This window comes from Gossypium raimondii, chromosome 8 (genome assembly GCF_025698545.1).
Source record: "Gossypium raimondii isolate GPD5lz chromosome 8, ASM2569854v1, whole genome shotgun sequence".
Classification (NCBI taxonomy): domain Eukaryota; kingdom Viridiplantae; phylum Streptophyta; class Magnoliopsida; order Malvales; family Malvaceae; genus Gossypium; species Gossypium raimondii.
In genome coordinates, this window is record NC_068572.1 from 61,381,930 (window position 1) to 61,400,271 (window position 18,342).

At 33.2% G+C, this 18,342-nt stretch overlaps 3 protein-coding genes and 2 long non-coding RNA genes across 7 annotated transcripts; 3 read left to right on the top strand and 2 right to left on the bottom strand.

Moving 5' to 3' along the window:
- Positions 1–419: 419 nt before the first annotated feature.
- On the bottom strand, positions 420–1,863 carry LOC128042870 (uncharacterized). Its single transcript, XR_008198362.1, has 3 exons — positions 1,726–1,863; positions 1,561–1,597; positions 420–877 (listed from the first exon to the last, which is right to left on the bottom strand). It is a non-coding gene; the product is annotated as an uncharacterized LOC128042870 (long non-coding RNA).
- Positions 1,864–3,510: 1,647 nt separating this feature from the next.
- On the top strand, positions 3,511–7,245 carry LOC105792857 (uncharacterized). 3 transcript variants are annotated; one of them, XM_012621677.2, is made up of 6 exons: positions 3,511–3,708; positions 5,386–5,431; positions 5,791–5,911; positions 6,165–6,235; positions 6,624–6,727; positions 6,958–7,245. In XM_012621677.2, the coding sequence occupies exons 1-6, from the start codon at positions 3,535–3,537 to the stop codon at positions 7,003–7,005; spliced, it is 564 nt and encodes a 187-aa protein (XP_012477131.1). In that variant the 5' UTR covers positions 3,511–3,534; the 3' UTR covers positions 7,006–7,245. The 3 variants fall into 3 exon arrangements, with proteins under 3 accessions (XP_012477131.1, XP_012477132.2, XP_052491133.1); XM_012621678.2 differs by lacking the exons at positions 6,624–6,727; positions 6,958–7,245 and adding an exon at positions 6,432–6,613; XM_052635173.1 differs by lacking the exon at positions 6,624–6,727 and having other exon boundaries at positions 3,512–3,708.
- A 696-nt stretch (positions 7,246–7,941) lies between these two features.
- On the top strand, positions 7,942–10,026 carry LOC105792858 (60S ribosomal protein L17-1). Its single transcript, XM_012621683.2, has 7 exons — positions 7,942–8,066; positions 8,208–8,244; positions 8,443–8,483; positions 9,138–9,368; positions 9,462–9,564; positions 9,648–9,715; positions 9,796–10,026. The coding sequence occupies exons 1-7, from the start codon at positions 8,064–8,066 to the stop codon at positions 9,841–9,843; spliced, it is 531 nt and encodes a 176-aa protein (XP_012477137.1). The 5' UTR covers positions 7,942–8,063; the 3' UTR covers positions 9,844–10,026.
- Positions 10,027–11,421: 1,395 nt separating this feature from the next.
- LOC105793484 (uncharacterized) lies at positions 11,422–12,609 on the bottom strand. The gene is made up of 3 exons (XR_008198934.1): positions 12,429–12,609; positions 12,031–12,276; positions 11,422–11,776 (listed from the first exon to the last, which is right to left on the bottom strand). It is a non-coding gene; the product is annotated as an uncharacterized LOC105793484 (long non-coding RNA).
- A 53-nt stretch (positions 12,610–12,662) lies between these two features.
- LOC105792859 (protein indeterminate-domain 16) lies at positions 12,663–13,685 on the top strand. Its single transcript, XM_012621684.2, has one exon. The coding sequence runs from the start codon at positions 12,985–12,987 to the stop codon at positions 13,462–13,464; it is 480 nt and encodes a 159-aa protein (XP_012477138.1). The 5' UTR covers positions 12,663–12,984; the 3' UTR covers positions 13,465–13,685.
- The last annotated feature ends 4,657 nt before the right edge of the window (positions 13,686–18,342 follow it).

The window sequence follows — 18,342 nt, forward strand, 5'->3', positions numbered from 1 at the left end:
ACCCTAAAAACTCTACTTTGGAGGGTCAGAATTGAATTATAAATTTTTAGATATTAAAATACAATTTTATTATTATATTAATTTATAATTTTTAAAGGATTAAAGTATAATTTTATCATTTTAATTAAGGGGTAAGAGTTTGGCCAATGTGGCCATCCATCAGACATATGGATAGTGAGATAATGATCCTTCAAACACCCCAAATACATATAAAATCTAAAACATAATGAACATGCTCGTACCGAACACATACTTGTGTATAACATTAAATCTAAGTAATGTATATCATACAACTACTCTATTTTAGGGAGTTAAAAATGGATTATAAATCTTGGAAGAATTAAAGTACAATGTTATCATTATATTAACTTGTAAGATCTAAGTGGCAATTTAACCCTTTTTTTTTCTTTAGGGGCGAAAGCCATTGTCTGCCCCTTATATATGCCATTGTTTACATCACATATCAAACCTGGATGAATTATGTTGAGAGTGACTCACTTAAGATTTTGAAATTTCAGTATTGACAAGTGAGATTTTCTAATTCAAGAAGATGTGGGAAATGGCAGCAAGAGGGATGGCTGAGACGGAAGAAGAAGGTAGCCAGATGAGGCGGTGGGTGGTGAGGATGAGGAGACCCAATGTTAAGAGGGAGAAGTGATGGTGGTCTTCAGGTTCGGGGTCGACGGCGGAGAGAAGGTGGCATTCGATATTCGACTTCGTTGCGGAGGAGGACAGGGCGGCCGCTGTTCGTCACCTCCGCCTTGGAGAAAAAGTTGGACATCCCAGCGACGTTGATCGATTAATTTTGGATACTTTTTTCTACCGATCGAAAATGACCTTTTTTGCTCCAAATTTTGTAACATACTTAAATAACTCCCTTAAAACAAAAATGGTACATAACTCAACTCCCGGTAAATTTATTTCGTAATTTAGAAATTTAATTAATAATGTGAAAAAAAAATTAAAACGTATTCTATTAAAACATTTTTTTAATTATTTTAATTTTTAAACAATATTTTACATATATAAAATAATTCTAATAATGTACATTATAAAAATTTTAAAATATTATACGAATAGAGTATTTATAGCCTTAACCTTATTTTAAGATAATTGTCATTTATTTATTATGTTTTAAAAAATTAATAATTTTAAAATATTTCTAATTATGCTGTTAAATTTAACCTAGTTATTTTAGGGCTCTCGTTTTTAATCAAATAATTCTTTAAATTGATTTAAAATTCATTTTAATTTTTGAAACAAATTATACAGTTTTAATAAATTTTAAAATCTAACTTGGGGTGCAGTTGATTTTGGACCTTTAATTAAATATTGTATTTTTATTTGAAATAGTTTTTATAAATTTTATAATTTTAGACCTTTAATTAAAATTCATTCTAATTTTTTATTTTAAATAGTTCTAATACACAGTTTTTTAAGCCCATAAAATCCAAGATAGTATTGCATTTTTAGTTTCCTACATATTTTCCCAGGTACCAAACAGAAGATAATGCTTGATCCAAGTGATAGTAATAACAAAAAGCAAAATTAAAAGCTTACATTTAGTAGGGTTGTCCGGTTCTCTTGAATACTTCACCTAAGAAATAGAGAAAACAAATTAAACCAGCAAAATTAATGGGAACGAAAATAAATTAGAATTAAACTTCAATATTTCTCTAATAAAAAATTGGAGAGAGGTTTTCGAAATGAGGAAGATTGACGAACCATGGCTGCTGTGTGGAACAGTTCGACTTCGTTCCCTACCACTGCAAGAGAGGAAGTACGGAGTTAGGGTTTCTTTAGCAAATAAAAGGGATAGGCATTTTAGGGTTTAATATTGGGCTTCCTTATTTTCTCGCCGAAAGTTTTAAGGGGTTTATTGGGCAATTTTCAATCCTACTTGCCCTCTATTTTCAAATAACAGTTGGATTGTTAAAATTTTGTTAATATATATTGTAGTCGCAATTCACATCTTCATAAAAATTTAAAAAATTTCCTTAGGGTGGGTTTGGATGGGAGATTGGGTGTGGTGCGGTGTACTGCAGTGCGTTTAGTTTAATTTTTGTCTCACGTTACAGTATCGCTACAGTGTTTAATCTCCTAAACACCGCTGTTTTTACACTAACCGCAGGTAAACACACCGTCCATCCAAACTCAGCCTTAGTCTTTTATTTATTTACTTCGAAAATTTTGCACATGAAAAGGAGTAACATAAATAAGTTTGACCCTACCTATTCAGCGTTCTTTCCCTTCCATTAAAATTAATACTATTTTTTGCATTCACATTTAATGATAAGTAATCTATTTTAGTTTCCTCATGAACAAAAGAACATTTAAATATCAAACGGGAAACTTGTCAATTAAAAATCCAGTCACTTGTTGTATCTCCTAGAGCCCTATATTGGTCAAACCAACTAAAAGTAACTTCACTCTTCAAAGAAATTCAAACCCAGAAAATAATAAAATTGTTGTAGCATGCGTTGAACTCCCACCATGGACTCCATTGTCCCCTTAGCAATAATCAATAATTAACAAAAGTAAAATGTGAGAATTGGATGAAATTTAAGTAAACTATATATATAGAGTTGTCTTGTTCCATAATTTGAACAATATGTTTATTGAGAACACGAAAAAGATAAAAGAATAAAATTCCTTCTGTGAGCCTATCTTTAGAGCATATGTTGGCGACAAACGTTGATCTATCATACCCCTTAATCAACTCTTGAGCAAGCATTATGTTGTCTATAAACTGTAATGCTTCCCCCTTTCACAAAAGCAACAAATAATGTGTAGAAGATGTGTGGTGAGCCTACTAACAATTATCCTAGTAATGCATTTGGGAACCAAGGTGGCAATATCTTTTAACCACTATTAAGTGCTTGCATCTCAACTTCCCTTCTTTTATCTTTAACTCGTGGAGAAATTTCACTAATATTTAACTGAAAATGTTTATACGTATAATTACCTTCTATAAACTCATAACTATTATCTGAAAATATAAATTAATATATTTAAAAGGCTTGGTGGTGCAAAACAATTCCTATACAAAAAGCGTTATGATTTAGAGGAAGAAATTCCACATCAAATGAAGAAAATTGACGATCTCACACTCTGCATACTGTCAAGCAATATTTCTCTTATTGATTATTACACTAAAAAAGTGACTATACAAATTCAAGTTTAACATACATTCTTTAAATTCCTTGGTGTCTTTGGTGAGCAATCATATTGATTTTAAAATTATCACAAAAAAAAAATCAAAATTTAAATGGTTTTAAAAAAATAGATATAAAAATGATTTTAAAACTTCAAAAACCTCCATTCCCAAATACTGTTTTTTTATTATATAAAAATGATTACAATTCAATTTTTTAAAGTAAGTTGAAATTATTTTAAGGATTTTATTTTTATAAATTGATAAAAAATCCTATAAGATTTGAATTTAAGTTGGTATAAATTTTAAATCTTCAACTTTATCGTTTCAATTAAAATTTTATTTTATTTTTATATAAATTTTCGTGAAGATAACGGGAAATGGCAATAGTAGCAGGGCAGGGTGCGGTGTCCTCCAATCAAATTCAAAGGCCAATGGAGGACTCGTCTTCTCAGCCCTTCGATCATGATCAAACGGCTCCTGGCGCTTCCAAGTTCCTCTCAGACCTTCCCTCTCGTGGCCACCTCTCTTCCACCATCATCTCCTCAAATCTGGTTTTGCCGCCTTCTTTTTTCCTTTCTTACTTTCAATTTCATCTTTAATCCCGATTGTTATTGTTGATTCTTAATTTTTGAGCTTTGGTTGCTGAGAAAATGTGAAGATTGATAAGTGTGATATCGTGTGATAAAGTGAGTAGTTTTACTGAATTCAGCTTAAAACATGGGTTATGGTTAGCTCAAGAAGATAATCTTAAAGTAGGATCCAATGGTTTTAGCAGCGGAATAAATTGATTTAGGGTTCTGAATTGAGGTTTTAGGCTATCTTGAATTAGTTTGTTTCTTGATGATACTACAAATGTGGTGAAAATTATGTTTGATTAATGGTTGCTAGGGTTTGACGATGGAGAGCAATTGGTTACTTGAGCTAATGAAAATCTAATATGGATCTTTGGAGAACCACACCAAAAGCTAGCTGTTGAGGTTTGAGAGCATAGATCCATATAAACCTCATAAGGAAATCGCATACTTTCTTATGTAATATGTTTTGAGACCGAGTTACTGTCAGGCGTTTGTATATAGAGATGTGTTCTAAAGTATGATATCTTCCAAATTGCCATTTTCGGTTGTCTTTAGTAAATTATTTTTGGAGGCCTTAGTTCAGCTTAGGATGATTTCCTGTCAGTTTTGGGTACCAAACGCTTGGATGCAACAACTGAATACAATATCATGTTTGCTTGTTGCGCATTCTCTTCCAAGCATGTTGGCCAGGGTTTTGCAGTTTAACATTTGACTTGGAAAGTAGAGGTCAAGTATGTATTTGACCTATTGAAAATTCTTTAAGAGTGAAATACGTTATTTCAAGACAGTGTTAGGATTTGAATATAAAGACTTGTTTAAAGTATGATATCTTGGAGTTGCTATTATCAGTTGTCTTTAGTAAAATTCTAGTTTCGGTTTGGGATAGTTTCCCGTGAGTTTTGGGTACCAAACACTTGAATGTACTAATTAAACACAGTGTCATGTTTGCCTGTTTAGCATTCTCTTGTAAGCACGCTTTATGATTGTTCCTTTCATCTGTTAAGTAATGAAGGATTAGGAAATTGCTGGTCTGGCACTGGAGGTCTTATCCTTTATGTTTGGTCTTTCTTTAGAATGTCCTGTGCTCCTCTCTTCAGCCTACATCAATTTCCCCATGTGTTCTGTGTGTCAATGGAGTTTAGATACTTCTCAAAGAATAGCTTTTTGTATTATCTCTCTGTATTTATTTTCTTTAACAATTACCTTAACTCTATCTTGCCACACAAAAGCGTCGCACATCAGGATCCTGGAAGATAGTAAGACTGTGGAGCCCCCTACCCACTTAGCTTCTTTTATTGCCCTGCTTTTGTTTCCATCTATCATTGGAACTCTTTAAGTATTTCATGCTATTTCTCTCAAAGAATCTTCCTGAAACATATAGAAAAATATAACCTATTTTCCAATTCCATTCATATAATATAATATGCCTATCGAAACAAGCTAAGAAGAGTTTCTTATTTGGTTAAAGAGCGAATCAGCTTGGTTAGGCATCTAGAGGGAAACTTGTTGGGTGACTGTGTAGCTTGAATTATTGCAATCATCTACAGTGCTGCAATATTTTGCATATATTGCAAAAATAATCATGAATTACTGCAATTACCTATACTTCTCTGTTGGATCAAAATTGTTTTGCTTATTTGCAAAGTTCTGCAGGGGGGGATGCGAGTTTATATTTGTGAGCACAATACTTCTCCTCCAGGTAACTGTAAACTTCAACTTATCTTGGACTTTCAATATGTCTTGAGGGAAACATATTCTTTACTTATGTCTTGAATTGATAATGCACTTTTTAACGTATCAGCGTTTAATAGTGATTAAATTGCTATTATAATTTGATTTTAATGTTATATGTTATTGATTTATGGTTTATGCATAAATGTAAGAAAGTAAACAAATAGCTTTGTTTGTAGCCTCTTATTTTATAATTTGTACATGCATGCAATTATCTGCTTGTTATCTTGTGGATTCCCCAAGATAATAAGAAGAGTGCAAGAAAACTGCTTCGAGATTTGTTCTTATTCACAAGCTAGACAATTTTACTCTTCCATGTATATCCAGAGATCCAGCACATAAAGACAGACCAACAAAACATACTCATTAGGTCGCTCATGCTTAATAACAATAAGGGCGGTTCCAGTTCAAAGGATGTGAAAGCTGCTGCTGAGGGTCCTAGAAAGAGGTATTGATTTTGTATTATATTTAACTTAGCTTGTTACGATTCATTGTATACATTGGAGTTAATGGTCTTAGCAGTCTCTTTAATCCTCATTTCAGGATAGGGATCTGAACATCCTTTTGTAGCTTCATTCATGGATCGCATCATGTTATATTTGCATTCCAGTAATATCTAGAGCCAAAAGGCATCTTATTGCATGTGGTCAGACTTGATGTCTAGGCTAGATTGTTTTGACCCTGCCAATTTTTTCCCTCAGGGCTGCTGAAAAAGTCATGGATAGCAGCGCTTCACCAAAGAAAGCCAATACAAAAAATAATTCTCAATCGGGTCAGTCAATAGATGTTCTGTCCTAGTACTACATATGTATTTGCATCCATGGTTCAATTTATTGGGTCAACATTGTCATGAAACTAGAATGTCACTTAGGCCATATATATATTTGATGTACTAAAACGAGAATAACAATTTCCATACAGAATAATAAATAATACTGATGCGTTTTGTTTTATGTATTTTATGTCAGCCTTGGCCCATCCATTGTCCACCATGCGCTTGATTTTTCTTCTATGATATTGATCATCTGTTAGAAGTCGGTCTCTTTCACTTGTTGTGTTGCTTATCCGTAATCAGACTAAGTTGGATTTATGAAATGTTTGGTTTCATTCTACCGAGAATTATTATCTCGGGTTTCCCCTAACAACTTAAAAACTTGCAGTGGGATCAAGCAGTAGTGTAGCCGAGAAGGACTACCATAGTTTTACTGTAGAGAGACTTCGTCCTCTTCTTAAGGAAAGAGGACTTTCACCCAAAGGAAAGAAGGCATGTTCTTGAGAAACCTTTCTTCGATGCTTTTAACTTTTAAGCACCGTGATTGATTATAGTGGTCCAAGAGCAGTGTTTGGCGTCGTAGTTCATTTTAGGTGCAATACAACTACATTTGTCAAGATTATCTACTTGTTTTGGATGATAAGGCTACCTACTTGCATGATCGAATACGCTTAGCTTGTTAATGATTTGTTCTAGATCTAGTGATGTGTTGAACCGTGCAGGACGAGCTGATCGCACGCTTGAAATGTGTAAATGAATCAGCCAAGTAGTTGGATCAATGCGTCGGCCGTCGTAGGCGATGGATGTGGCCTAAAAAGGGAAGAGGTGGATGTGTAAATGTGTAGATGCTTTTATATATCTATGTAGGTGATCGGCGCGAGCATTATCGAAATTTTATCACTGATTTTCGGGTAGTATTCGTGTAATTACGTGAAATGATTTAGTAATTAAAGTAAATTATATTATGTGCATTACAAGTAAAGGCTTGCAAATAAAATACAGGTTTTCTTCGTGAAGCTCTCCAATTGATTTAAAAGAATACTGTTTAAAAAATTTATTGGATAACATGTTGGGTGTTTTATTTAAAAATAATATAAAATTACAATTATAATAATATTAATTGCCATTTAAAAATAAATATATATTTCAATTGAGTTGGTATTCAGTTAATTCATTATATTTACTCAATGAAAAATTTATAATAAAAATAGATATACAAAAATAAATATATATTTCATTCCAAATAATAGAATAGATTACCATTTTTTTATTAACAATCCAAAAATTTAAATTAATGATATGTTAGCAACAGGTAATAGCTCCTATTTTGGTACCTAAAACTTTGGATTTAAGCCACGTAATTTTCCCTAAATTGTAATGAATAAAAATCAGACTAAAATGTCAATTAAAATTCATAATTTATAAAATTAAAATAAATTTATAATTTATATTGTAGGTCCTTTTAGGCGTATGGATAAATTTAAGTTGTTATTTTAGCTTTATTTTTATCACTTTGATCTTCATGTCTAGAGTTTTAGTTAATTTGTTTTTGAAAAGAGAAGGTAATTGAAGTGTTTGGTATGACTTACATGTATTTCATTGAGTTTTATAGATTTGTCATTTTTTTTTAAAATTTTATGAGGTGAGGCCTAATTGCAAATTGCCCAATAAACCCAAAAAAACATTGGGCGGGAAAATAAGAAAGCCCAATAGAAAATCGTAAACCCTAAAAAACCATCCCTTTTATTTGCCAAAGAAACCCTAGCTACGCACCTCTTCTCTTGCAGCGGTAGGGAACCAACTGTTACACACAGCGGCAGCAGCAGCCATGGTTCGTCAATCTTCCTCATTTCGGAAACATCTTTTCATTTTTTTTCTTAGAGAAATATTCAAGTTTCATTCCAAATTAGTTTCGTTTTCATTATTTTTTTATTGGTTTGATTTGTTCTCTCTCTCTCTCTCTCTTTTATAGGTGAAGTACTCAAGAGAACCGGACAACCCTACTAAATGTAAGCTTTTAATTTTGCTTTTATCACAATCACTTAAGATCGAGTCCTATTTTCTGTTTGGTAGCTGGGAAAAAAATGTAGGAAACTGAGATGCAATATTCAGTTGGATTGTAATGTAATGGCTTTAGAACTCGCTTTAGTTCATTGAAAAAAAAATGGAACTTGATTGTTGGTTTATTTTGTTGACTTCCGTTTCAGCTTGCAAAGCTAGGGGTTCTGACCTTCGTGTTCATTTTAAGGTATGCTGATTTCTTTTCATCGGTTATCTGTGGATATGAAATGTTGCATCGTTATGTGAATCATTTATTCTTTTAAGTATTCATGCCCGACACTTATGTTTTGGAAATCATTCAAATACATGAAAATTTCGAAAAATATTCAATGCACCCGGGTCCCTAACATTCAGGTCCGAGTAGTATTGTTTTCATGGTATTACATTAAATGTACAAACAATTTACATGTAGATTACTAGGATTCGTACTTTTGCTTCGTTTCGAGCTATGGTTCTACTTGTTGCGTATTATGTCAATGGGAGATGCTTAGTTTCAGGCTATGGTCTTATTATGCTAATAACAATGTCAACACCCTTTTATTAGGCAGGGGTGAAGCCAGAACAACTTTTGGGGGGGGCGAATGAAATTTTAATTTTTTATAGTCTATATATTTATAATTTTTAAAGGATTAAATCGAATTTTTATAATTGTAGGGAGCAAAGTACAATTTTACCTTAATCAATTTAAAATTTTAAAAATTTTTAAAGGGCTAAATAATAATTTTTCATTTTAATTGGGGGGGGGGGCGGGGGTCCCTGCCAGCCCCCCTAGCTTCGCCTCTGTTACTAGGCCAAGTATCTGAGCATTGGTAGTGATTATACTCTTTTTTTTTTTTAATAGAATACACGAGAAACTGCCTTTGCAATCCGAAAGCTACCTTTGACAAAGGCAAAAAGGTACTTGGAAGATGTTATTGCCCACAAGCAAGCAATTCCATTCAGGCGCTTCTGTGGTGGAGTTGGGCGAACCGCACAGGCTAAGAATCGCCATTCTAATGGACAAGGCCGTTGGCCCGTGAAATCTGCAAAATTCATTCTCGATTTGCTCAAGAATGCCGAGAGCAATGCTGAGGTATCTATCAACAAATCAACTTTTTACTCTATTCTGGCCAAACTCCTACATGTTAAAACTTTTGCCATTGTCTTCCCATTTTTTTTTTCTTAGGTGAAAGGCTTGGATGTAGATTCACTTGTCATATCTCACATCCAAGTAAACCAAGCACAGAAGCAAAGGCGCCGAACATATCGTGCACATGGAAGAATTAACCGTGAGTAATTTCTTTTACCTTCCTTCCTCTACATTTGGAATGTGGTTTTAATTTTCGGAGCTGTCTGTTTTTTCCTTCTGCAGCCTACATGTCTTCACCGTGTCACATTGAACTAATCCTGTCTGAGAAAGAGGAAGCCGTCAAAAAAGAGGTAAACGTTAAGGTTCATCCTCAATAGATGTAGATCGTAATGAGACATTACATTGCATAACATTCGATTGTTTTTTGCAGCCGGAGACTCAGTTGGCTCCGAGGAAATCAAAGGGTGCTTCGGCTTAAACTGCTGAGTGATGGAATTTTCTTTTTGTTGTCTCTGTAATGGGGAACCTTTTTGTTTACTTCACAATGGGGTGCTTAAGACTTAAAAGTTTGTCTATGGAGATTCGTGGTTTCTATTTAAAGCTATGCTCTTAATACTTAATTAAATTTATATTGAAAAATCCATCAGATTAATTGAATTAATCGAGCGTTAATTATTTTATTATAAACTATATTGGAGTGTTTAAATTTTATAAATATAATTTAAATGGTGATATAGTGTCATTTAAAAGGTATTCAAGGATTGATGGTTTGTTTTTAAAAAGTGGTATATAAATTTTTTCTAAACAATAGAGATTGAATTGGAAAATAATAAAACCAAACCGATTTCAAAGCCAAGAATAACAGATTACCTCTTGTTGAAGCTCAAAATTACTATTATTTTAAATCAAGAAGCAAGAATAACTATAGTTTGAAGCCAAAGGGAATCGAGAAAAAACATAGGACTAGAAATCAAAGTAGAATGACTAAATCTCAAATTTACAAAGGGCATAGGAAACTATGGCATAATTTAACATATGTATATTTAAGGCATTCAATTATTGTTTTCAGGAACCAATATTGCTTTTGCTCAGTCAGTAATGTTTTGCCATTAGTGTCTTCAACATATCAGCTTCATTATGGCACCCAAAAGTATTTTCATTCTATGCTGTCCAACTCTTATATACGAACCAACATGGATACGACCTACGGTAAAAACTATAAAAGAATGACAATTGCTACACGGTGAGCAAATAATGAAGTAAAGCAACAACAGGTGTGGAACAAAGATCATTGCATAAGATTCCTAAGCTGTGATGTTTTTGCATGAATGAGTATCACCATGTTTTAATCAATACCTAATGCTGAAAAAGAAAAGAAAAAAAAGGGGTTATAAGTACTGCATGGAGCAGTTGTATCCATGTCAATTTCAGATCCATTCATTTTTTCCTCTAGAACACGGGTGAAAGCTTCTTCTCCAACTCCAATAAGCCGAAATTTCAATACAACAGTTATTTTTATCATAAAGGTTCAACTAAAAAGATTGGAAAAATTAAAATAAATGAGTCACATCTCGTATTTGCGCAAAGCCTCGTTCTGTTTAGCTATGTAGAGGTCGCTATCTTTAGGTATATTGTTCAAAGGATTGTCTAGATAGAAGAAACAGATATAGAAGAACAACTGTTCTATGACATGCTGAAGATTATATGTTGATTCATTGTTCATATTCTATTACATGTTGCATAAAAGCAAACATACTCTAGCTGTTTGCTCATTTATCATGAAATATGATTTGATTTCTTTTTCAAAAATTTGAGAAAGCACAAAGGACGAGTGTAAAAGCAGCAAACAGGCCAAAAAACCCTTCAAAATCGTGCATTTTATAGATAACACAATCATAGGCAAAGCTCATAAGTTTGTATCTAAGCATTAACGTAGCCAGTAAGTCTTGTTATCACAGAGAACAACATGGAATCTGTGAAAAGAGGGAAACAAAAACGAGATGATCGCCAAACAACTTACAGCTGCAAGTTGGCAGCCAAAATGAAGCCATTGAGAGACACTAGAAATATCCCACTAAATTTATTTAATAGTCATAATGGTATGATTACAAACCATTCGTGTTTGATCTGAATTAATTTCTAGATTTGTAAACATCTACTTAAGTAAATTACCATTACAAATTTCCTATATGCAATGTGTCTCGACAATGATTATCTCTCCTCTCCTCTCCTCTCCTCTCCTCTCAGGAAAGCAAAAGAATGCTCTTTTTGCATCGAACATCAAACCTGCCCTAAACATTATATAAAATTAACAGAAATTTGAGACATACTAGGCACTGGTGCTGGTTTTTTGCCACTACATCCTTCCGAACTTTCAAAACACTTTCTTTATTCAAGGGCTGCGATCCAACCTGCTCAAGTAAGTGAAATTAGCAATTAACAGGTTTGTAGATATTGAATTTGAAGGATAAAAAACAAAGTGAAACAGCTGAAGCTGATTCTTCGTCGAGTTCATAGAAAGCTGATTCTTAGTGAGCTCAATGCCATGAAAAGAGTATTTAAGGCCACAAATACAACGAGTGACACAAAGAAAAGATTTTTTTACTAGGATACATACCCATTCAAATACCAGACTTTGAAAGACCAAATACCGAAGAATCATTACCTTCTTTTCCCTCCTCTTTAATATCTTTAAATGGCACTTTTTTATGTAGTGCATCAAATGGTACCGCGAATGCCTAGAGCACAATTGGTCCTTGACTTGTGGGTTATCGTTCAACCAATCCAAAATATCTTTCGATTGGACCACTTCATCGGTATCCAAAGATTCTAACCATGAATAGACCGGTATCCACTGATCGGTGCGCTGAAACCGAGCCGGTGGAAGATCATGCTAACTTGGTTCTCTTTCCTACCAAATGAGACAAAGAGAAAAACATACGAGGATAAGCACAAAGAAGCCAAAATTTCAGTCTCAACATAACGTAAACAGTCCATAATAAACAAAAACACAGAAAATTTACGAACAGAGTTGAAGAAAACAAGCCATTCCTTTTAACTTACAAGCATTGATTCTTTCCCCATGTTGTGAACTCTCTACTTGATAAAATTACATTACAAGAATTCCAAAAACAAAATCCAGAATAATTTCTTTATTCATTAATTTCTGGAAACGTTTCTTTCTCCATTTTTTAATCAGTGGCTAGGAATATTCAAGCACTTAATACAGAGACCAGGATATTTAAATTAAATATTTTTACTAAAAAAACCCACTGCAATAAATGCAGGAAAAAAACCTGGGTCTGGGAGGGAAATCTCAGGTAATTTTGGATTGAGAGGAGTCTTTCGATGAGCTCAGATCGTGGCATCGATTGGAGATCGGCTGGTAATGAGCCGAAGTTGGAATCGATCAAGACTTCGACTTGGCTCTCCGTCACGGCTTTTGCTTCTGGAAAAGCACCTACCCAGGCTCGAGCCAGGGTCTCCCATTCTTGGGCTTGCTGTTGAACTTCTCGGAGCTGATTTTTAGGGCTCCGATGGACGGTCGAGGTTCGCCGTCTAGGGTTTGCTCCGTTGAGTTCGACATCTACTTACAACTCTACTTAAAAGCTCCTTATCTATGGAAGAGCAAGATGAAAAAGAGCCGCAATTACTCCCCATTTCTCTCACCATTGCTTCACCGTCCCCTACGTTATCTCATTCTTCATCGCTAACATACCGATCGACGACGGTGATGAGCGATCAATTCGTAGGGCCGTCATCATCACTTGACTTGCAGCTATCAATCAGTCTAAGGCCAGTCCATCAACTTCCATCAAACCGTAACGATTTCGATCGCGTTGAGTCATTGAAACAACGGACGGCGGAGCAAATCCGGCTGGCGGCCATCAAGAAGGCTTACGCGGAGCGAGTTCGGGAGCTCACAAAGAGCGAAATGGAGATGGCTCGGTCCGATTTCGCGAGAGCTAAACATGTTTGGAAAAGGGCAAGGGAAGATGTTGAAAAAGCTGAGAAAATGAAGGAAAGAGCAACGTTGCAGATAGATTCTACGTGCATGGAGATCACCTGCCAATCTTGTAGGCAAAGGTTCAAGCCTTAATACTATGTTACTTTTGAATATGTGTATGTACGTTGAATGTATCCGAGTTTTTTTCATACTCAAATCTATTTTTTAACTCATTTGGATGGTTTTTATTAAGTTTTGGTATTTTAAGTAATTCAAGATTGAAATAATGGCATTTTTGAAGCAAGATTTTAGAGGGAGTGGGAGCCAAGGCAAGCACACATGCTTGTAATTGCTGTCAAAACCTCGAATCTGATGTATAAGAGGATATTATCTTTAATCGAATTCAAGACAAAATAAAATAAAAAAGTTAATCAATTGCGTCATGTTCTGACACTTGGACTTGAATACCTTAACGAGTGAAAAAATAAAGGCAAAAGAATGAGGGGTAAGTAATTTGAAGAAGACAGGAAATACCAGTTAGATTCAACTTGTTTTAACTATATATATATATATATATATATCAGAAACCAAACCACCCCACTGCACATGTCTGGGATCCAACACAAAAAACCAGACATTTTATTGATAGGATTGAATGAGCATCTGTCAGAGGAACTAAATAGTGAATTAGTGTCAAATGTCAATGGAATTTAGTTTCATTTGCGCCCTGTTAAATCCGAGCAACATAGATATGAGCAGTTGAAATAGAGATTCCTTGCTTTGTATTTGTTTATTTGGTTACAAGCTTAGAGATGCAACAGTCCATAAAGTTGAAGGTGCAGTATGCAGATGTAGGGCATGGGCAAGCATACAATCAAACAAGTTATTATGACAAAAACCTTATTAACCTTATGAAGTCATACTGTTTTGTTTCTTAAAAACTTAGACGAAAATTTTCCTTAAATTTCTCCATTTTATTAAAATTATTAATCTTTTTACATTACATCAAATAGTAAGTTAGTTATTTTTGTTAAAAAAATCATCTATTTGTATTGTTAAAAACTGGCGTACCTATAGGAATAATTAGACAGCGACACACGGCGTACTATGCTGACGTACAAAGACTATTTTTTAATGTAGAAATGGATAAAACTTTTAAGAGAGCGACCAATTTATTCTTCGATCTAATGTATGGAAACTAATTTGCTTATTTTTTAGTAGAGGGAAAAAATATAATCTGACTCTTATCATAAGGAACTCCATAGTAGAAGAATGTATAGTCTTAATCATAATTCATAGCTAAATACACCCCTCAATCTATAACATTCAGCAACTTTCTCGTCTGGTCTGTTCAAGTGTATTCTACTTGTATACTAAATTGGCACACCCCTCTTCACCACAACACCTAAACTCAGCAGATGGAGCTCATGACCGGCCTTCCTTTTCTTATCTCTTCAAAGATTACGGCTCTCTATACCTTTTACAGTGTAAACTGTACCATTATCTAACATCCATTGTTTTTGTGTTGTAATATGTGTATTGAAATTTAAAGAGGAACAAAGGGAAAAAAAAATCTTTGCTTTTGAAATTTAAGAAAAATTGAGTGTTTTTGAAAGAAAATGGTGGGACTCAAAAATCATGGTCGAAACATGTGCAAGTGGGAATCTAATTCCCCATTAGATTCGAAAAATGAAAAAACTGGGGTTACCCTAGAGGTGCTCATGGGCCGGGTCGGGCCGAGCCCATAAAAAATTCCGGTCGGGTCCTAGGCTCGGCCCAGCCCAAAATATGAGCCTAAAATTTTGCCCAGGCCGGCCCGAAAAAAATCATAAGCCCGGCCCGGCCCATTTTTAATAAATATTAAAAATTTATTTTAAAAATTAAAAAAATATTTTAAAAATATTTTAAAATTAAAAAAATTTAAAAGTATTTTAAAAATATTTTAAAATTAAAAAAATAAATATATTTATTATATCGGGCCGGGCCCGGGCCAAAAAAGTAGTGCCCGAGGCCCGGCCCATTTTCTAAATGGGCCTCATTTTTTTTCTAAAGCCCATATTTCGGGCCTATATTTTTACCAAAACCCTCCCATATTTTGGGTGGGCCGTCGGGCCATGAGCACCTCTAGGTTACCCCAATGATCCTCAAGATAAAAAGAAAGTTCATTCTATCATAAAATCAAAGAGGATCAAACAGATTGCAAATCTTCGTAGTGTTGTATTTCGTTGAGACATTACATCAAACATTGGACCTGCCCACCTGCAAGGAAGACTTCAACTAATCATACCCCCCCCCCAAAAAAAAACCTCATGTCCCTCGTTTAGTGATTGTGATTAAAATAGAGGTGATCATGGGCCGGGCCGGGTTCGGGCCAGAAAAAAATTTTGGCCCGTGTTCTAGGCTCGGGCCCAGGCTGGCCTGAAATTTTGTCTAGGCCTGGTCCGGTAAAAAATTCCTAAGCCTGAGCCCAGGCCGGCCCGGCCCTTTTTTATTTTTAGTAAACACCAAAATTGTATAAAAAAACCTACAAAATATAATTAACCAACCAGAATATCCATACATTAACCAATCAACATATTTAATTTTATAACAAAATATAAATTGTAAGCTAAATTAAATTTTTAACAATTAGAAAGGAAGTATATTAAAAAGCAACCGAAGAAACATCATCCTTATCGTCCTCATCGTCCTTTTTGCAACCAATTTATTATATTCGAAATATATTTTAAAAATAAAAAAAATAGAAAAAGTATTTTAAAAATACTTTAAAATAAAAATAAAAATATATTTGTTATATATATATTTATTATATAAATACTAAATGTCTAATGGGAAATGGGAAATGTATTTTAAAAATAAAAAAATATATTTATTATATTCGGGCCGGGCCGAGCCGAGCCGAGCTCGGCCAAAAAAGTTTTGCCCGAGGCCCGGTCCGTTTTCTAAACGGGCCTCGTTTTTTGCCCAAACCCATATTTCGAGCCTATATTTTTACTCGAACCCTCCCATATTTCGGGCGGGCCATCGGCCTGGGCCGGACCGCCCAACCCATGATCACCTCTAGATTGAAAGCTTATTGTGCGAGTTAAATTCATTATTTTAATACTTAAGAGGATCATTTCGTATATAATCAATTTAATCCACCAATCTCTTATAATAATTGAGTATTTTAATTTCAAACAGACTTAATTTTGATACGTTAAGTTGTTTTTTTAGTTAAAATATTATATATTATATCTAAATAATAATATATTATTATAAAATGATATTAAAACATTATATTTATCATATATTATAAATATATTTAAATAAATTAAAAATATTATAATATATATTAAATTGGTTGGTTCGGTTATGAATTTTAAAATTGAAAACCTACGGATTTAACTATTCTAATCAAGATTAGTGTGAAAATAACGGTGCGTTTACTTGCGATTAATATAAAAACAGTAATGACAATGATATTATTTATTATAACGATACTATAGCGAGAGATAAAAAAAATAAACGGGCCACACTGAAGTAAACACCCATCCAAAAGGACCTTAACAAAATTCAATGTATCAATTAAGTTTGTTATAACTAATTTTTGTTCAATCTCTATTAATATTTTATTGGAGTAGCTTACAAGGTTAATCAAGTTTTTTTTATCAAAAAAAAAAAAACTCCAATGCGAACTCAAGCACAACCAATCAAGTTTGAAGATGAATATGAAAATTGAGTTTATTTTTTATTAGGTAAACGAGCTTAATCGAACTAGCTCGAGCACTTTAATTTTAATCTTGATTTGAACTTTAATTTTAAAATTAAAATTGGATAAAAGTCACTAAATATAATACTCCACATTCGATCCGGTCGTTAAATCTGAATGCATAACGTCACATTACGTTGCTGAAACAACTCAGATTATTTGAAGTAATTTAATCAAACAATTTGACAATAATTTATAATAATCACATACAATCACAATTATCAACATAAACATGATGCTTCTATGTTATATGATTCTATAAATAGGGTTACAAGTTTGTGTTTGATAAAAAATAAAGTTTTGATTCAAAATTCAAACTCTATTCATAAAATTTCAACATAATGTTTTGAGACATTAATTAAAAATAATTATACATATTGATAAAAGAATCTTTTTTTTAATACTAAATGAATAGTGGGTTAGAAAAATCAATTTGTGCGAAAAACAAGCCTTCTCAAAAATAAGAGGAGCCTTTCAACTTTACAAAAAAAATTAGGTCTTCATTTAATTGTCTTTTTGACATCTTAAATTTTTTTTTTAATTTTATTGACGTGCCATACTCGTGGATTGCCACATGAATGATATGTTAACATTTAATTGGTTTTTAAATTTAAAAAATTACAAAAACATTTTAAAAGAAAAATTATTAAAATTATTAAAGTATAAATTTTAAAAATTAATTAAATGTTGGTATGTTATCCACGTGTATGTCACGTTAACAAAGTTAACAAACATTAAATTTTTCATTCATTTTGAGGTGATACGATAAAAATAACAAATTCAAAAACTAAAAAAAACATAAATTTAGTGGATGGCTAACATTTTTAAAAAGAAATTAGAGTTCCAAAAATTCATTATGACAAAATAAAATAAAATTGCAATCCGACTCTACCTGTATGGACAAGTTTAGTTACATGTCACTCTCTAACGATGAAAATTAAGATGTCATATGCCTTTGTTGAAGCCCTAATTTCCAGCATTAACGATGCAGGGAATGTTTTTGTTCTTTTGCCGCAGAACAAAATAAGGATATTACTGTATATGAACAGTCTCGGAAGAGCAAAACGTCGTAAACATATTATCACATGTATAATATCATGTTAATTTTGTTAATTGGACACAATATTTACAGAAAAGACATGTTATTTTAGTTAATGAACTTAACTACTATTGTTTGAGTCGGGATTAAATTTTCAAATTTCGAAAAGCATATTGACTAAAAATGATCAAATTGAAAAATAAAGAAATTCAAACCAAAACTTACAAGACCGATAGCATAA

Excerpts from the sequence above, each read along its gene's own strand:
- LOC105792858 (XM_012621683.2), top strand. Across the intron at positions 8,245-8,442 it reads ACCGGACAACCCTACTAAAT|CTTGCAAAGCTAGGGGTTCT; the intron begins GTAAGCTTTTAA and ends CTTCCGTTTCAG. Across the intron at positions 8,484-9,137 it reads ACCTTCGTGTTCATTTTAAG|AATACACGAGAAACTGCCTT; the intron begins GTATGCTGATTT and ends TTTTTTTAATAG.
- LOC105792859 (XM_012621684.2), top strand. The coding sequence starts at position 12,985 with ATGGAAGAGCAAGATGAAAAAGAGCCGCAATTACTCCCCATTTCTCTC.
- LOC105792857 (XM_012621677.2), top strand. The coding sequence starts at position 3,535 with ATGGCAATAGTAGCAGGGCAGGGTGCGGTGTCCTCCAATCAAATTCAA. Across the intron at positions 6,236-6,623 it reads AAAAAATAATTCTCAATCGG|TGGGATCAAGCAGTAGTGTA; the intron begins GTCAGTCAATAG and ends AAAAACTTGCAG. Across the intron at positions 6,728-6,957 it reads TTTCACCCAAAGGAAAGAAG|GACGAGCTGATCGCACGCTT; the intron begins GCATGTTCTTGA and ends TGAACCGTGCAG.